Below are 17,492 nucleotides of genomic sequence, written 5' to 3'. Positions count from 1 at the left end.
TGGGTTTCAGGAAAAGGCTGCCCTCCTGTATCTATCCACAGAGCGTGAGACAGAGGGTGGGCTGAGTGTGACTGGAGTTTCTTCAATCAATTACCGAGAGGTGAGATTGAGGGACGTTACGACACTTGGAGTCAGGTAAGTTCCACTTTCCCTATGCACCCACGGGATGGGTCTTTGCCGTCATCACAAGACACATCACCCTGTTCTGTACACTGCACTGTACGGCTCCCTTGCCTTCCTCCTTGCACCTATGCCAGACGGGTTGGATCCACTAATGCACCATCAACTGTGCACCCTGGCATACTCTTTTTGCACTATTTCCCCCTTGATGATTCCTCAACCGGGTATGAGTTATGGGTTTTAATCATTCTTCCTCAAGTGATATTAGTCATGGGGCGAGTGATTGATCTTTCATTCCAATTGAGTGACTGTGAGTGGAGTGTAGTATCCCTTATCATCATCGACGAATTTCCTGCGATTCCTTCCATCAGCTACCTCCCTGGGTGCTGCCGCGTGGTCCCTGCCATGACGGACGTGTGCGCTGTAAAGATGCCTTGGTCCCTCCAGCGCCGACAACCACACTGGACGTGCCATCGACACTCAACCTTGATTCTGGACGAAACGGGCCAAGTTTTTCTAACCCTACACTTTGGTTTCTTCGTGCCGGTCATGTTTTAAGTGTGGGGAAGTTAGTGGATGGTCTGTGGCGTGGTCCTAGGTCCCTGTTGCTCGGTTAACCCTATCCATTAAGGTCTTAAGTGTGGGGACGCGTCCCTGCGCGTCTATATTGCATACCCCTCTGCATATGCCTTACCCTGCTCATGCATGTATGCCATGACTTGCTTTTACCCTAATGGGATCCCTTCCCACCCACCCATTCATTTTCCACCCACCCTTGGGCTTGTTCCCTTCCAGTTTTTCTTCATTCCTTGATTTTGAGGTCCTTCCATGTGAATGCACCCTACGTTCACCAAAGTCCTCATCCAACCTCATAGCCCTGTTCCCCCCATTGAACTGATCATTTTTCCTTTTTACCTACCCCTGTTCTAGTGCACGGTTTTTGAGTTATTAATTTTTGAAGCATTTTACGCAATTTAGACGATTTTCCATGTGAACGCACTTTTCTTGCTTCGGACTCATGCTCTGACGTCATAGCCCTGACTAGCGCTTTTTCCCTGACATTTTTCCTTTTATTCCGCATCATTCCGATACACGGTTTGTCCATTATTAATTTTCCGGTTTTTAAGACTTTTTTCTGCGTATTTTCGACATTTTTCCATGTGAACCTGCCCTATTTGTATCGGAATTCTAATTTGATTTGACAGCCGTGTCCCCTGTGCCTTCCCCCACCTTTTTCCTTTTTCCTCCACCCTTTTTCGACTTTTGGATTTTTACTTATTAAATTTTAAATGACTTTTCGGGAGTATTTTTGGAGTTTTTCACATATGAACCCCTCTTACTTCCACCGGAACTGCGGTTTAACATGATAACCCTGTGCCACCCCTTCCTGCGGACATTTTTCCTTCTTACTGCATGTCATTCCGGTGAATGGGTTGTCCGCTATTAATTTCCGATCCCATTTTCGGATTTATTTTTTGGGTTTTTCCCATGTAAACGCGTCTTCTCTCAGTCGGGATTATGTTTTGATGTGATAGGATTGTCGGGCACATCTTTCTGCACAGTTTTCCTTTTTTCTGCACCTCATTCCGATGCATGGATCTTTCGATATTAATTTTTAAATTGCGTTTTTGGTTCGTTTTTTGTGTTTTTTGCACGTGACTGCCCTTTACCCCTCCCGGAACCCCCGTCCCGTATTTTCCTTGTTTCCCCCCTGTCGTCCTGCCTACTTGTTGTTTTTACGCTATTTCGTTTTGACGTCCGGATTGGGAGTTATTAATTTTTCTTTATTTTTACGTTTTTTCTCACGCCCGTTTTGCGCGTGAACGCGCCCTTTTTCGATTTTACGCGTCTCCACGCGCCCCGGTCGTGTCTGCGTAACCCGTACCGTCTTCCCCGCGCCATTTCAATCCCGTCACGGCAAATTTTTTTACCCCGCCCCGCGCAAGCGCACGGGACGGGGGTACGCGCCCTTGCCCCCCACCCCTTCCCCCCACCTGCCCACCCCATGGCCCCCCCCATGGGCCCCCCCACCCCTTCCCCCTAACTGCCTACCCTTGCCCCCAACCGCCCGTCTTTCTCTCTCTCTCTCTCTCTCTCTCTCTCTCTCTCTCTCTCTCTCTTTCTTTCTCTCTCTCCTGCGTTCTCCTTCTCCCAGCCTCCACCCGACTTCCCTCCTGCTGCTCCTCCCCAGCCCCCCCGCCAGCAGCCCCTCCTACCCCCGCCAGCGCCTGCTGCCTCCTACCCCTCCCCCGGCGGCGTTTCTTCCCCCCGCCCGCCGCCATCTTCTCCTCCCTACCCCTCCCTGCCCCCCCCAGCGCCTTCCTCCTCGCCTTCTCCTCCCTGCCCCTGCCAGCGGCCTTCTCTCCCCCCGCCAGCGGCCTTCTCTCCCCCCACCGGCGGCGTTTCTTCCCCCCGCCCGCCGCCATCTTCTCCTCCCTACCCCTCCCTGCCCCCCCAGCCCGCCAGCGTTTCCTTCTCCTCCCCCGCCAGCACTTCCTCCCCCAGCCTCCACCCATTCTCTCCCCCCGCCTCTCCCTCCCCATTCTTTCCCTCCCCCATCCCCTGCCCTGGCCGCCACAGGACCGCCTCGTCGCCGCCGTCGCCGCCGCGTGGAGCCGCCGAGTCCGCCACCACCTCCCTTCTCCTCCCCCACCCCCACCACCACTTCCTCTACCCTCTTCCTTCCCTAACCCTCCTCAGGTTAGTAACTAACTTAATTTCAGTTAACTAACCTAATTAGTGTTAATTAACCCTAGTTACTAAACTAACCTAACTAGGTTCAACTAACCCTAAACTAACCTAACTAGGTTCCACTAACCCTAACTTAACCTTAGTTAGGTTGACTAACCCTAACCCCACCCCCTAACCCTAACTTACCCCTAGCTAGGTTAGTGTTAACCTCACCATAGTTAACCGTGTTAACCTAACTATAGTTACCCTACACTAACCTAACTATAGTTAACCTAGACTAACCTAACCATAGTCAACTTACTTAACTAACCCCTACCTAATTAACCTAACTTAGTTGATTAACCTACCTAGTTAGCTAACCTAGCCTAGTTGACTAACCTAAGCAACTTAGACTAACCTAACTTGCTTTAGGTAGACTAACCAGACTTATCCCACTAACCAGACTTAATTGACTTATGCCTAACTGACTTATCTGATTAATGTGATTTAGGTGACTTAATTAATCACTACCTTAATTTTTCCATTAAAAAATTTCAGAAAAATTTCTAAAAATTCCTTTTGCTTTTTGTCAATTTTTGGGAATTTGTCTGCTGGAAATTGCCTACCCTATAATTTCTGAAAATTCTACATTTCCTAAATTTACCCCTAAATTGCCCATAAATGTAGAAAATTCATTTAAAAAATTGTAAAAAATTCAAAAAAAATCTTAAACATTCTAAAAAATTTCCCTCACCTCCCTTTATCATTTTTCATTTATTCAACCATAAATAATCACAACTAAAAATAAAAAAATAAATAAAAATAAAAACCCAACACAAATCAAATCAACACATCTGCTAAGGTATTGTCATTGTTGTTTCATCAGTGCTCTTTACTTTTCCTTTACTGGAACTCTTCCGTGCGCATTCCTGCATTACATACACACCCCTTCCAGGTATTTATTTTATGTGCTTTATTTATTTTTTATTTTCCCTCTTAATCACAAATTAATTGTTAAAATGAACCCTTTAATTCACCCACCGTTTCCACGCGCATTCGCGCTAAACACACATACTTTTTAATTAAAAATCAACCAGCCCTTCACTTAGCACGCGCTACGTGCGCTAAAGAGGCACTTTAAATTTTTTTTTAATTAAAATAAACCAGCTGTCACATGAGCACGCGCTGGCAAAAAAGCGCTCCACATCACCTTAAATTATAATCAATGAATTGCATTTAGAGACCCAGTCGGGAATCGAAGTTCGGCACCGTTTTAACCTAATAATTGGTAATTAAATACCTAATAAGGAACCGCCGTTTTCTTGCTAAGGTTTATCACCTAATAAAACTTCACCCATTTTTAATAATTGATTAAAATCAACCCTTCATTAAATTAATTCCCCCCTCACTGCACTTAATTCCCTTTTTAATGAAGCGTTTCGTGGGATGGGTATGCGCAGTCATTCGTGTTATTTTCCATGGTCCAGTCTTGGTTCTATTCCAGATGTCGTATTGATATGTATCGGATATGGTATGGTTTTGGTTTCATGTCTTTATTACGGTTACGGGTACGGTATGCAGTTTTTTCTTTTATTGCCTGATACGGGGTTCAGGGTGTTTGTCTGATGCATTGCATGAAGCTTTCGGTCGCATTTGTCTGAAGGTCATGTCAAATTTTTTCTAGGATGTGGTTTGCTTGGGGTTAGTAGGTCGTGTCACGTCTTATTTGGTTATTCTCTTATCCTTGGTTTTTGTCAGTTGCTTTGCAGGCATTCTCCTTGATTGTCTATGTTTGTGGTGTGTGTGTCACCATCTGAATGGCGCCTTCTCATGCTCCTCCCCCTATCCAGTACGTCCCATTAGTTAGTAGGGATTACTCGTCCCTACTTACTTTTGAGCCCCTCACGAAGGCAGGACTTGCTGCTTTTGTGGCCACTCCTTTTCCATTACTTCCAGAGGATCCGTCCTTATGTGATGCGTTCCTGGCCTCTTACAGCAAGAAGACAGGCGTAGTCCAAGGAATGTCTATGACATTGACATCTCGAGGCTTAGGGAAGGCTCTATCTTTACCCTCCAAAGGAGAACCTTTTGTGACCACTCGTCAGCTCTTTTCTAATGAAGAGATTCTCAAGCTGTTGCAGAAGCAGACAAGGAAAGTCCTTGATGTTAAGAAGGTGATAAACTCTTCAAGAGTTTCGTTTTCTATGATTACTGATCCCATACGGAAGACGATGTGTCAGTTCCTTCAGGACAGGTTTATGCCTGCCAAAACGCCATCCCACTATTTGTCCAAAGAGCTTTTCACAGCTTCCAGGATGGTGCTGAAAGGCGTTGCTATTGATTGGAGCACATACCTCCTTACTAAAATGGATCAGCATTTTGTTAAAGTCACGAGGGGTAATGTTACCAATGTTACCTACGGATCATATTTGTCTGCCTTCTTGACCTATTCAAGTTTACAGAAGACTGTGCCTCCACCTCCTCCATCAGATCCAGTACCTCCTCCTCCACCTTCAGAAGAGTCAGCCCCTATTGACATTGAGGATGATGATTCTCCGCCTTCCCTGGTCATACAGCGCAAACGCTTGAAGAGGGTAGCGGATAAAGCCCCTGCTGTACTTCCCTCAGTGCCTATCCCTGCTACTTCTGGCAGTGAACTCCCTGGGTATCTCACTTACAATAACCTGTTCAGAGCACATCGAGAAGGATCTTTGGAGATCTCAGTTCCCTCCCTGAACAGTCTCGTTTCAGGAGATGCCATTCCTTTCCTCTGCAAGGATATTCAAAGTTCCATTGAGTTGTCAGTGACAGCTTGTGTTCAACAGCTGTACGCATCTTTCTATGAGGAGCTCATGCAGTCCAAAGACCAGTTGCATAAGGCAACATCTGAGTTAGCTTCTGCTAAGGATACCCTAGCAGATCTATTTAAGCAAATGGAACAACAAACCCAACTGGTTGCCACTCAAAGCGATGAGATTTCTTCATTGAAGACCCAGTTATTCGAGGCACTGATGGTTTGCATCGAATTTTAAGTTTTCTATTGCACTCCCGGTATATGACGGGGTCTTTTCACCTTTCCCTCACGGTACTTATAGTACGCTATCGGTCACGACCCGTGGGCCTTCTACCTCCACGCGGCATTGCTCCGTCAGGCTGAAAGAAAGAAAGAATGACTTCCGTTCCCCCTGTCTCTCCTTCAAATTATTTAGAGAACCCCAATAAGATTCTAAAACGTTCATCAAGTTGTTCGCAAGGGCCAACTCGATTCTAGTCACAGGTTACTAGCCTTTCAGCAGAGAAGGAGCGGATGTCCAGCGAAGTGAAAGAATTCCAAGCTATCTTAGATGACAAGCTTTCAGCTTTACAGATGGCTAATGACACAGTGGCCAACCAAGCCTCCCAAATCCAGCAGTTGCAAGATCACCTTGCAAAGTCCCGCTCTGTTCCTCCAAGCCCTCCTGTTCCATTAATTCCTTCTCTTTCACAGTAGGATTTGGCTGCCCTACAGAGACAGGCTACTTTGTGCCCTCTATTCCAAGACAAAGTGGAAAGATTGCAGTCCAGAATGGACTTGTTATGGTCTACCTTTGAACAGTTTCAGGACTTTGTCCTACCAGACCATTCTTTCTTTGTCCACTACCACTTACAGAAGTTGGTCTTCTATATGAAGCTTTCCACGATGGATTTACCTTTTCCAGAGGATGGCTGGAGTGGGACTTGGTCTGCTGAGTTGTTGACAGAGGTAGTTAGAATGGTCTTTGAAGATTCTGTCACGCCAGATACCATGTTGATGTCATACATGTATCTACGAGGAGATTTGTTAATCCCAGATGAGGTAGATATGGCATGGTATGTGGGGGATGTGGTCTTACAGGCTGTTTTATATGTCAATCATTTGGAGCTGCGCATAGCTGATATGTTTCAAAGTTATTCCTCCAAAGTAGCTGATTGTCAGGATAATTCGTGGCATCCCATGATTGATTCGGTGGTCCTCAATCAAAGACAAAACACAGCTCCTACCTTTGCCCAGAGTACTAACCAACTGAGGATGGATCTCTTAACCTATCTTTCCAAACATAATCCATTTGATGCTACCTTCTTTGATGCCTATCATAGACGATCTCTCTTAGGACCTTCTGTTCCTACCCTCCTCTATTACCAACAATTGGCTCACCGCTATGCTATATATTTTTCCCTTTGTCAAACTAATTCCACAATAATTTTACCCCTTCTTTTCCAACCTTCAAATTTCCCTCAAATTCCTATTTTCACTTACTGTTCCTTTATTGAGGATAGGGTATTTTCCCCTTCTCCACCCTGTCCTTCACCCCTCATTAATGTACCCTCCACATTTCTTATTTATCAGTTAACACCGTTCCTTAGTGATTCCTTACAAATTTCTGCCACTCCTTCTTTAACCTTTTCTTCCTTTTATGATTTTTCCTATCCTTCCCTACATCCACTTTCTCTTATTCCACTACCCTCTCCTAACACTTCCATATCTCAACCACCTCAGTTGGTTAGTGACTGTGACGGTTTTGATACTCAGATTTCCAGAAGAAGGGGATGGAGTTCGGATGATTGCCTTACAGGACCACAGATTAATTGGCCAGTAATTCCAGGAGAATGGGCAGCTTCTAGTCAAGCTTATCAAAACTATGTTCATTTTGCCCAGCAATATTCACAGTCTGCAGATCCCTCAGTGAGATTAACTGCTCACTTTGCTTGGTATCTGGCGTATATGCATAGGCACTCTCATACTGATTCAAAGCCTATTCCAAAGTTGTGCATGAATGTCAATGTAAACATTGATTTCCAACAGCTGGAGATACTGTATTTTCATGCTCTCTGTTTGCCTAGCAGATACTTGGTCCTGTTGGAAAGGATGTGCTGTCTCCAATTTTTCCAAAATCCTCCTAAAAACTTTGTAGATGAATCCTTATCTATGGATCGATTCCGATAACATCAATCTTTTAAGAGGGATCATCTTCATTGATACCTTTCCAATGTATGGTGGAAGCTTTTAATGAAAAACTTTCTTTTTGAAGAAGTCATTCAGATGGTTGTGTTGTGTATTAGTGTTTGTGTTGTAAGTTCCTTTATGTCAAACGAACGTGGTGGTTTCCTATTGGATTTTGTGTACGAGCTATGTTTTGGAGATTTGTAAAGATGGGGTCGTGGTTGGAGAGTTGAAGAAGATGCAGAGGAAGAAGAAGCAAACTCTTATATCCTTTACAAATTGATGATTTTTAGTTTGATAAGAGGTGTTAATTTCAAAAGGGTTTTCCTTTCTTTGTATTTTTATATCAGAAACAGGTTATAAGTTGGAGTCGTGTTGGATGGATTCTTTGTGAAAAGATATTGAAGATCAAAGTTGAGCTTTTTCCTGAACTTGTATTCCCTTTTTCCTGGGTCGCGAGGACGCTTCCTTATTAAGTGTGGGGATATGTTGAGTGTTGAAATGACTTGTTTTTTTGCTGATTTTTGTTGTTTTTAAGAGCTGAATGGTTGATTTTATGGGATGATTGGTTGATTTAGAAGTGGATTGAGAGTGTTTTGGATGATATTGATTGTGTTTTGGAAGTTCATGATGTTTGTTGATGGTTCTGTGATGTTCTGATAGGTTCTGAATGGTTCTGTATACCTTCTGTTTTGTTCTGTTTTGGTCTATTTTGTTCTGATTGTCTTCTGTAAGGAGGGATGAAGTATTGATTGATGAAGAATGAGATATTGTGAAAGTTTATTGAATGGTTTGTGAGAGTTTGGAATGATTTGAGAGTGAGTTATAAGGTTTTGATGACCTTCTGTAACCTTCTGTAGGTCTTCTGTAGAGCTTCTGCTTCTGTTCTGTCTCTATTCTGTTCTGTACTGTAGCTGTTCTGGTACTGTTCTGTAGACTGTTCTGTATGCTTCTGTAAGTGTTCTGTGGAATGTATGTGTGACTTTGGGAAAGTTTTCTAGCCTTGGAAAGAGGTGAATACAAGTGCAAAAGAGCTGAAAGAAGTGAAAGAAGTAGCTGCTGAAGACTCAAGAGAAGACTAGAGTGAAGTGACAGTAGTGAGCTATGAAGAGACACTGTAGTGGCTCTGGTGACCCTTCATATCAGACATACCTCTTGGGAGGGGCATCCACGACCTAAGAGTGATTATTGAGTGTAATTTTTGAGAGATTGTAGTGAGGATATGATGTATTATTGATGGAGTGAGATAGAGAGAGTCAGAGATAGCCAATTCTACTCAAACAGAGTGATTGTATATGAGAGATTGAGAGAAAAGACTATGAAGATATTGAAGTTGAATACTATGTGATGTATTTCCATTCAAAGATGGTGTATTCTTTTGCTTTCTTTGTTCCATTGATGGATTTTGTGAAGATATTGAAGAATATGGTTGATTCTATTAAAAAACCGTGGGAGATCTACATGATGCTGCATGAAGATTTGTTGTGCCTGGTGTTCTTTTCTTCATTGTGATCATATGAAACATGATAAACAAGCTTGTTGATGTTACAAGATAGATTTTCTTGCAAGAGAATTCCCTTTTCCTTGGTGTTCCTCTCGGGGCTCCACATATGTTTGTGCATACCCCTTGACTACTAATCTTGCCTTGTATCTGTTCACAGAACCATCTGCATTGTGCTTCACCTTATAAACCCACTTACAGCCAATTGCATTTTTACCTTTAGGCAAAGGTACCAATTCCCATGTAGCATTTGCTTCCAAGGCATCCATTTCTTCATCCATGGCTTTCTCCCATTTTTCTTTTCCCATGGCTTCCTCAAAAGAAGTGGGTTATGGTTCCTGTATCACTTTAACCATATATGCATAGTGAATGGTTGTAAATCCATCATATTTCAGTCTATCCACAGGATACCTAGCTCTCGTAGACCTGCGCAAAGTAGGTTCACTCCTAGGTGCTCTCAAAACATCCCTGGTCTTCCTTACTCCAGGTGTAACAATAGAAGGAATACCCAACTCATCATCAATGCTCTGTTCTGAGCCACTGGATTCACCATCCACATAAGAGTGACCTGCATTCACATCAAACATGGGTTGATCAACCTTCTCTTTTCCTTTTCGTGATACCTGCATACCACTATCTGCATTGTTTTGAGAAGATTCTCCTGATCTCAATCTACCTGTCCATGGCGAAGAATGTGAACCACTGCTAGAGGACGCTCCAGGTCCACTAATATTTTGTGACTGCTGCTGTGAATTCTGTGCAGCATTACCATTTTGTCCATCTACATCATCAATCACATTTACTGGTTTATACCAGCTACTCATCTCATCAAAAACAACATCTCTGCTTACTGTAAACTTACGAGTAGAAGGGTTATAGCATCTATACCCTTTTTGCTGCAGAGAGTAACCAATAAAGATGTACTTCTCAGCTTTTGGATCCAACTTGGATCTCAACTCATCTGGCACATGAACATAGGCAATGCAGCCAAAATTTTTCAAATGAGAAATATCTGGTTTCCTACCAGTATACCTCTCCTCTGGAGTCATGCCATGTATTGCTGCAGTGGGAGTCCTGTTCATTATGTGGACTGCTGTAGCAACTGCCTCAGCCCAATAAAAATCTGGCAAGTCTTTTTCGTTGAGCATGGAACGAGATACCTCTCCAATATGCCTGTTTTTTCTTTCTGCAATTCCATTTTGTTGTGGGGTATGACTGCATGAATATTGCTGCTTTATGCCATGCTCCTGCAGAAACCTTACAAACTCATTTGAGAGGTACTCTCCCCCTCTATCTGACCTTAGGCATTTTATCTGCAGACCTGTTTCTTTTTCAACCATAGCTTTAAGAGGTTTGAAATGCCCAAAAACTTCACTTTTCTTTTTCATAAAATACACCCAAACTTTTCTGCTATAGTCATCGATAAAAGTGACAAAATAATGATAGCCTTCAAGAGATGCAGCTTTAGTAGTCCACACATCAGAGTGGATTAATTCCAATGGCTTCTTACTCTCTTGAACATGTCTAGGAAATGGTTTCCTTGCCTGTTTTCCAAACTGACAGGCTTCACATACCTTATGCATTTCTGCAACCTTGAATTTAGGCAATCCTGCAACAATGTTTTGGGCCTGCATTGATTTAAGTCACTGTACATTAACATGACCAATGCGTTTATGCCAGATATCAATATCTGCAACTACACCGATCCCATGTGCAAACATTGCTGCACTCAATTCAGGCATGTCTGCATCCAATGTAAACATTCTGTCCTTCTTCTTTCCTTTTACTATCAAGCGACCTTTATTTTTCATATCCTCAACAAAGCATCCATGAGGATTAAATCTGACCTGCAAGCCCTGCTCAACCATTTGACCAACAAAAACCAGATTCTTGGTGATATTCGGGACATGAAATACATCGGACTGGTATTTCTTTTTCCCATCCTGCATAGACAAAGGAATTTTTCCAATCTGCACAATAGGATGTGCAGTATCATCACCAGTCTCCACAAATCCTGGTTTTTCCATTTTCCTTGCATCCTCCATCCATTTTGCATGACCTGTCATGTGGTTTGATGCACCTGAGTCAACATACCACACATCGTTGCTTTCTTCTGCACTTGTCACAGAATTGTTCATGTGCTGCACCATAAACAAATGCTCATTTCTGTCATCACCCTGTCTACTAGAAGATGCATAATTTCCTTGTTGCAGTTTTCCATTCATGATGTCATTCTGCTTTTTATAGCAGTCTTTAGCCATATGACCCATTTTACCACAGTAGTAGCATTCAACATTACTGTTTGCATTTTGGCCTCTTTGCCATCCACCACGATCTCTTTGGCTCCCCCTGCCTCTAGAGTTACCACGTCCTCCTCCATAGGACTGGTTTTCTTGAGTTTGCTGCATATTCTGATTTCTACCACGGCCTCCATATCGGTCTCCTCTACCTTTGCCTCTACCTCTTCCAGCATTTGAGTAGAAGACAGCTTCTTTTGAAGTTCCTCCTGAAGAAGATGCACCACCATTTCTCTGCTCCTCAGAAATTAGAAGAGCAATCAACTCCTCAAAATCAGGAAATCTTTCACGGACGGAAATGGATGTTCGGAACTGTGCATAATCCTTTCCTAGACCATTCAAGGTCACTGAGACTAAATCATCATCTTCCACTGGCGACCCAATGGAAGCAAGTGCATCTGCAATCTTCTTCATCTTCATGTGATAGTCATTGATGCTCATACTTTCTCTTTGCACATTGTGCAACTCTTGCTTGAGCTGCATTTTCCTGGCTTGCGTATTTGTGCTATACATTTTTTACAAAGTATCCCATGCCTCCTTTAACGTACTTGCATCTTGAATATGCACAATCATAGAGTCTGAAATGCTGATAGACAGCCAGTACATAACTTTCTTGGCTCTCATGCCATGCTTTAAATGCCTGCATTTGCTGTTGATTGGGAACATCAAGAAGAACTAGTTCTTCTTCATTTCCTGCAATAAATTCCCAATATCCTTTTCCCATAAGGAAATTCGTCATTCTAAACTTCCATGCTTGGAAGTTGTTCTTGTCAAGCTTTTCAGTGACAATCTGTGAGAGAGAATCAGACGCCATTACAGAACACTGTAAAAAATTCTGTTACTGCAAAGAACACAGCTTCAGCCTCACAAAGGCAAATCTGCAAAACTGACGAAAGTGGTATTTGACCACACAGTCACTTCCTAGTGACGATTTTGCATCAACAGGCAACAGGGATGATTCTGTAACTCCCAATGTCTCTGCGCACAAGCATACGATGCAATTTCTACAGTAACTTTTCACCGACCTATAGAACAGTGGCTGCACAGCATATTTCGGGGCCTTTTCCTGAGTGCGTGCAGAAAACTTCCGCCTCCAAAACAAGCCCCGAAATGGCCTCAAATCAAAAAAAAAGGTCGCCAAGGGCTAAAGCCCTTTCCCGCATCATATACTGCCCTCTTGCTTCACCGCGAAGGGCGTCTCAACCTGAGACAATACACTCCTGCACTTTCCGGCTGCGCTACCTGCAGAGATTTGCCCCCAAAACAGAAAATGAAAGCAACACTGCTCCTCTTACCAGGACACCGCGAGCTTGGCTTGCTTTCTTGAGCTCCTTACCACGAACAAGGCTCTGATACCATGTCAAGATTGTGGGAGAGAAGGAAGGAGTCTCACTTGTAGCTTTCTTGCTTGCACAATGGGGGAATACACACAAGGGTGGAGGCTGAAAACAGTTTTCCTCTCTTCTTAGTTGTGTAAGCCAAAAAGAACTCTAGTACAAAGAAATAGAAGAACCCTATATATGGGTCTCAAACCAAACTCAACTAACTAAGGTGGCATACTAACTGAGCCACGAACTAGAGTAGATAAGGATAGCTATCATGTAGCTATTATTCATGGGCGGTGTACCAACCGCGTCTGCAACTGACAAGTCGGTGACATAAATACACAACGGTCACCCTGGCGTATCACGAGTGGAGCTCGATATCTCAACAACAACCACATCCCAAGAGCTAGTGTCCCATACCAACAATCCACATTGTCCCAATGTACAGACACATCAGCCTACGAACAAAGAGTTCAAGAGTGGTGATCACATAATGACGTGCACAATAGAGTCTTGAGTTTTATAAACATGACTCAACTATCCTAACCCCAAAGTGCCCCTAGTGCGAGTATACTAGGTTGCAAAGATATGTTAGGGTTTGCACAAAGAAAACACAAAATGTATAAACACGACAAAAATACAATAACTCAAAGAGTAATGCAATAAATGTAAATACAAAATGCAAAATGCAAAATCCAAAAACACAAACACAAAAAGAAAAAGAAGAGAACTCTAAAGTGAATGAATGTTGTAAATGAAGGAGAGAATGTACAAAATGCTCAAGGATAGAGCTATCCAGGCTCTCGTGAAAGCGGGCTAAGGGAGATGTCAATGTGTGTCATCTACCAAAGACCAATCCAGAGTGCAGTAACCACTAGCCGAAGAGTAGATGCTAACGAAGAAAAACACTAAAAACACAAAAACAACCTGATGTAGATGCAAGGGCAAATCGGGCCAATGCTGGAAATGGAAGGACAATAGACTCAAAACCAGAATGTCGTAGTCTCTAGGTCTAAAACTAGTAAACATAACTATGTAACCTCTAGATGACAGCAGCTAATCACCAATAGTAGTGCGAGGCTAGGTGACAACTATAGACCACGTAGCAACAGTCGTTTGGAACAGGGCAACTTGTGAAAGAGGGCTAATGGCCAAAACCTGCAATACAAGGATTGGGCTGAATGGTGGGCAACCTGTCTATTTATAGATGCAAAAGGATCCTCCCAAATTAGGGTTTTGTATGTGGGATTTAAAAACTCTTTAGAACCACTCCTGTTTACTAAAACTTGTTTTGGGGCTGTTTTAAAGAGCTAATCAATGGAATGAATTTTTAGCTCAACATAGGTCACTTTGTGACCATTATAACCAATGCTATTGGCACCTATCCAGATGTCCAAGGATGTACCAAGATCCTTCTCCACATGGAACAAGATTGAGGTTATGCAATAGTGACCAATGAAGACTTTCCTAAAATGACATGTATCTTCATCATATCCTTGGGCCCGACCCACGTATTTTCAGCTTTGTATATTACTACAATGTTTAGCATTCTGGATACCCATATCATATTTTGTAACCCAACCTCTTGGAATCTAGTACCTTCATCGCATCAATTAGGATTTCCTTTCAGGGTTAAGCTCTTACTTACTATTTCTCTTCCTGACAGCTGCATCGCTCTATAGATGCTAGTAGCTTATGGTCTCATAGGTCATTTTGACCTTCTACAAATGATAATAAATTATTTCATTTCATTCTCCCTCTCCCTCCCTGCGCCCCCCCCCCCCCCTCTCCCTCTCTCTCTCTCTCTCTCTCTCTCTCTCTCTCTCTCAATGCCTACACATACCTGAATGCCATTCATCTCCTCATGCAGATAGGCCAAACCACAAGCAGCACCCAGCAAGATATGCAACCTCTTTTCCCAAGTGAGACTCAATGGTCCTTTTTGAAATAGGTGTTCCTCCAAGCTTTTGTTAGCCATAAACTCATATACAAGCAATCTTTGTATACCCCTTTCATCATCTTCAGCACAATAGCCCACCAACTTCACCAAATGCTGGTGCTCTACCAGTCCAAGGAAGCGGACTTCAGCCAGCCATTCTTTGTGTCCCTGCTTAAGAGAGAAGAAAACAGTAGGTTGGAAAACCCAACCACCAACAAGGTAATAAACATTGAATAATACAAACAATTTAAAAATATTTCGACAATTCACCCATTTATCATGACTGAACCCAGGTCCACACTGTGAACACCATTACATCAATACAAACTTTAACTCTGCCAAAACAGATCCAAACTTAACTGCCAAAATCATGGTCCAATAAACATAGGTTACAGATGTGGCTATTAATCATTATTTAGTGGCAAATAATTCATGGGCCATTCTTGATGAACAGGACCTATAATGCTGTACTAAAAGTATAGCACGAACAGCTCCTGTAACAAGGAACCAAAAGCATGAGCAGGTGATGACTGACTGAAAGTCAGATCCCTCGTAAATAAAGCATCTCTTAAGCACTTTGTGCAGTAGTAAATCTTGAGTAGCAGAGACAAGCTTCACACTATTAAATGCCTTACCAAATCATCTAGCTTTAAAGAATGTAAGGGATATATTTTAGGCACTATTTTGGTTATAAACTGGAAGTGTGAACAGCTCCAATTCATAGTTAGAAGCTTCTGCTGCAATGTGTTGTTGCAAAGTTTTGACCATTTCTGGCATATTACAAAAGCTCACGTTTCAGACTCGTTTTGCCCAGCTTTGGACCAACTGTGTCTATACACTGCAAATTTTATGCAAAATTGGAAGAGAGAGAAAAAAGTGTCTGTTATCCTAAAGCAAGGAGACCCCTTGCGCTTGGGTCCATCTGTGCTATGGTTGACAAAGTTGCTTACAAGCTATGAAGCACGTCCAAAAACGGAAAGCTTGATAAGGAAAAATCATGGCATCTACTATCACAAATTCCAGCTTGTGTCACTTCCATCATCCACAATCGAAGGACACTAGCTATGCTCACAGGCCATAAGTGATAAACCTCAGAGTTGTAATATATCACCTTAAGTTTTTGGTCGAACTCACATACACTTTGAAGCTTGAGCTGTTGCTTGAACTCAAACATCAATCATGGAATTCACTCAGAAAGATACTACAATTTGGCCAAAGAGAAACGATCAATTGGCTTCTTGACAATTCTAGACAATATACATGATACGTTCAACTTTGACTAGTTAAAAAGACCAATTTTAATTCAAACAGCCTTTTCTGATATAGGCACTCTTTACTTGATAGCATTCCGCTGCCAAACGACACTCAGATAATCTATCAGAATGTCTACAAAACATCCAGGCAGTCTTTACTTGATAGGATTCCAATGCCAAACGACACTCGGATAATCTATCGGAATGTCTACAAAGCATCATGTTTGTCTATACCAATCCACCATCTAATTAAGACCTTGTGGAAAATTCTATCAAATCACGCAAGTTAGGTCATAAGAGTCATGTCAATACAAATCGGAACCTGTCAGCCTTGCCGATCCAACTGCTTATTGGCAACTTCCTTCGTATACAATTATACTACTTAGCTCATGATAATCAGAATTTATTAAACGGAACCTGCTGGCCTTTCCGATTCAACTGTTTAATGGCGACTTCCTTCAAGGACTCGCTGTTCTGCTGCTTGATAAATCCTTTGTACACACAACCGAAGCCTCCCTCTCCAAGCAAGTTCGCCCGGGAAAAGTTCTTCGTTGCGGTTTTAAGCTCTGCGAAAGAGAATGCTCGAAGCTCAGGAGGCTTTTGAGAAGAGCTTTGCGAGAGGGCTTGAGGTTCAATTCCAGGGTCTGAGAGAGCCCGGGGCTTGGATTCGGAAGCCGGTGGTCTGGTTCCCTCCCGAGACCCAAGGGACAGGAAGCCCCATGAGAACCTGTGCTTGCCGGGGCGCCGTTCCCTGTGAGGGAAGAGACACTTCATGGTCAGACCCTATCCTATCGAAAATGGTAGGAATCTTGCGTTTCGCTGCGCCGTCATGGAGGACACGGGAGAGAAAGAGAAGCAGGAAGATTAGAGCTATGGCGATATCTTCTCTGATACGAGCTCCCACCTGTCTGTCTGTCTGACTCTCCAAATTCTCCGATATGAACTGCCGGCCATCTCTCTCTCTCTCTTTCACTCGATCTCAGCTGACAGATTTCTCTCTCTTCGCCACCTGTTTCTGCTAGATGATTTGCAGCACGTGTATTCCCACGGATGCATGTGCCATGCGGTGCTCGTGTCGATGGGCTACGCGACACACCCTGGAGGCTGGACTCCCATTCTACTTTCTAAGACGCGTGGGTCCATCACTTCATCCGGTGTGGTTAATACAGATACGCACAACTTACAAGTCTATTTCTTTGGGTCAAAGGTACGTTTGATTCTATTACCCACGGCGGCCGAGTCAATTAATCCCTCCTAAGTCACTCTAAAAATGGACTAGCTTCTTCAACTTCATACTTTGGGGTCCTCCTGTCTAGGAGGTCTAGCCATGCTTGGCATGCCATGACTCTTGAAACCATACCCAGCTCTTGGGACTCTTCACACATGTCCAAACGATTCTCAATGATACAAGCGTCGAGACTGAGTTG

General features: G+C 43.1%; 1 protein-coding gene across 1 annotated transcript in view; it reads right to left on the bottom strand.

Annotated features, from left to right (window-relative positions):
- Nucleotides 1-17,133, bottom strand: part of LOC148032859 (serine/threonine-protein kinase PCRK1-like) — a 36,050-nt gene extending 18,917 nt beyond the window's left edge. Inside the window, exons 1-2 of the mRNA XM_087683523.1 lie at nt 16,483-17,133; nt 14,717-14,980 (exon numbers count right to left, since the gene is read on the bottom strand). Coding sequence (XP_087539649.1) covers nt 14,717-14,980; nt 16,483-16,839 — 621 coding nt within the window. The 5' untranslated portion in view covers nt 16,840-17,133. The remainder of the gene's footprint in view (nt 1-14,716; nt 14,981-16,482) is intronic.
- Nucleotides 17,134-17,492: the final 359 nt, after the last annotated feature.

Source organism: Lygodium microphyllum, chromosome 8 (genome assembly GCF_053477565.2).
Source record: "Lygodium microphyllum isolate KBCC chromosome 8, Lygodium_microphyllum_v1.1.10, whole genome shotgun sequence".
NCBI classification, from domain to species: domain Eukaryota; kingdom Viridiplantae; phylum Streptophyta; class Polypodiopsida; order Schizaeales; family Lygodiaceae; genus Lygodium; species Lygodium microphyllum.
Note: the sequence above shows the minus strand (reverse complement) of the source record. Positions and strands in the feature narration are given on the sequence as shown.